General features: G+C 50.8%; 1 protein-coding gene across 1 annotated transcript; it reads right to left on the bottom strand.

The window, feature by feature from the left end:
• Nucleotides 1-251: 251 nt before the first annotated feature.
• Nucleotides 252-794, bottom strand: LOC140106880 (epidermal differentiation-specific protein-like). The gene has a single exon (XM_072131504.1). The coding sequence runs from the start codon at nucleotides 792-794 to the stop codon at nucleotides 252-254; it is 543 nt and encodes a 180-aa protein (XP_071987605.1).
• Nucleotides 795-2,230: the final 1,436 nt, after the last annotated feature.

Genomic DNA, 2,230 nt, shown 5'->3' with positions numbered 1-2,230 from the left:
AGAGTCTCCCCTTGTCAGACCTCAGATCCCCCCTCTAGGCTCCTGAATAGGGTGTCCTCGTATCTCTATGGAGACCCCTCACACAGGACACCTCACAGAAGAGGATAATGGTGACAGGTGACATTAATAAGACAGGAGAGTTTCATACATGTGACAATATTGTAGATGAAATGTTCTGCAGAGAAATCATCATGATCAGTGAGTAGAAGGAATCACCCATCGCAGCGATCTATGGGGATCACCAGACAGTCTCAGGCGTCACTCCCCTCCACAGGGGGGATGGGCATCAGGGAGCTGACTCTGTCCCCCCAGCCACGCACATGGTAATTTGGAAGATCTTCTCCAGCCACAGTCACCATCCTGTCACCTTTGTAGTATTCTTCAGAGTACAGGATCCAGGCTCCGCTCACTCCCTTCTGAGAAGACGCCATGTTATCGAACCCGTAGCCCTTCAGAGTGGTTGCGGCCTTCTCCAGGTGAACAGCTTTTCCTCCGTAGTTGATGTGCTCGTAGAGCGTTATCTTGGGCTCATAGAGGCCTCCTTTAACAATGCGAGCAGAACTGATCTTCTTGGCCCAGCTTGGAATCGAGTGATGATTTCCATCAGAGAAGCACTTGAAGGTTCCCCTGTAATCATAATTGACAGCAGAAAATACAATCCAAGGGTCTCCTTGAACTTTTAGGGACTGAGCTCTCTGGAGGAACCCTTCAGTGGAGAGGTCTGCTGTGTCCTGGCTCAAGGAGACAGAATCCCCCTTGAAGTCTGGAAACTCAAAGAGCTCAATTGTGTTCATGCTGACGCTTCTTCTGGAGAACTTGTGTGTCCTCGGGAGTCTCCGTCTTCTCTTCACTATGGATAACTCACAGCAAATATTTAGCCCCATCAAATTCTGCATATTATATCATCGTCACCTTGGGGATTGCCCAGAGACTCACGTGAGTTTTACTTCCCGATTTCACATGACTTCTCAGAATTGTGTTGAGTAACTCAAGAAGACGACTGCTGATCCTATACATTGCATGTGGTCACCATCAGCGTGGTCATCAGTCTCATACGACCGGCCGTGTACATTACATGTGGTCACCATCAGCGTGGTCATTAGTCTCATACGACCGGCCGTGTACATTATATGTGGTGTGAGACACTGAAGGGGTTAACTGTGGATGGGCGGTATGTTTCCCCTAGGTTTTGCTTCTATGCAAGGCCTTAGTGCGGAGGTGGGTTTGTCCAGCACCTTGGACACAGGTGATGGGTGCAGACTAATGAGCCTGGATAAAGTCACTCAGCAGAGCTAAAAGTGTTGTCTCTCTGGAAGGAGGCTGGAGAGCACACACAGCCCTGACCTCTGTGCCTGAAACAGCGAAAGTGTTTTGTTAAGTGGTGAGTTAGAGAATCACTGTATAGTTAGCACCCTGACGGGTAGGATATTATTTTGTTTTTTATGCCTGAATGTGAAGGCTGTTTTATTTTGTTCCTGCTGAAATAAACGCAGGCGAGACCTGTTTTGGACTGTACCTTGGTGTCACTGTCGTGAACTGCATCACAGCACCCCGCTACCACGGTCTCTACCGGGCCAAATCTCCCACATATGGTGCTTCGGATTGCGGGCAGTTCAAAAGACACACACCTGAAAGGCTCGCTACATCCTGCAACATTGCATGGCCTGGGTGAAAGCAGCAGGCAAATTGCAGGATAAAGCCAAGATGGAGGACTTTATTAAAGCCATGCTCCAGCAGCAGGAGGAGAGATCCCGCCAGCAGCAGGAAGAGTCCCAGGCTAATCGGCAGCTGCAGCAAGCCATGCTCCAGCAACAACAGGAAGAGTCCCGAGCTAATCGACAGCTGCAGCAAGCCATGCTCCAGCAGCAGGAGGAGAGGTCCCGCCAGCAGCAGGAAGAGTCCCGAGCCATGTTCCAGCTGATGATGGAAAAGTTTTCCGGCATTATGGCAGCACCGCAAGCGATGACTACTGAGGGGTCCCATACTGGTTTGCAAGGGTACCCGGTTGTCCAGCATTCCGCACGGGCTGCAGTACAAAAGGCTTTACAAAAAAATGACGGCGACCGACGACGTGGAGGCGTATCTCACTGTGTTCGAGCGAGTAGCTGAGCGAGAGGAGTTACCAGCTGAGCAGTGGGCAGATGTCCTGGCACCATTCCTGACGGGCGAAGCGCAGAAGGCTTACTACGACCTGAGTGAAACGGAGGCCCGTGAGTACCCCCAGCTAAAG

The sequence above is a fragment of the Engystomops pustulosus genome, unplaced genomic scaffold, assembly GCF_040894005.1.
Source record: "Engystomops pustulosus unplaced genomic scaffold, aEngPut4.maternal MAT_SCAFFOLD_48, whole genome shotgun sequence".
Lineage (NCBI taxonomy): Eukaryota > Metazoa > Chordata > Amphibia > Anura > Leptodactylidae > Engystomops > Engystomops pustulosus.
Note: the sequence above shows the minus strand (reverse complement) of the source record. Positions and strands in the feature narration are given on the sequence as shown.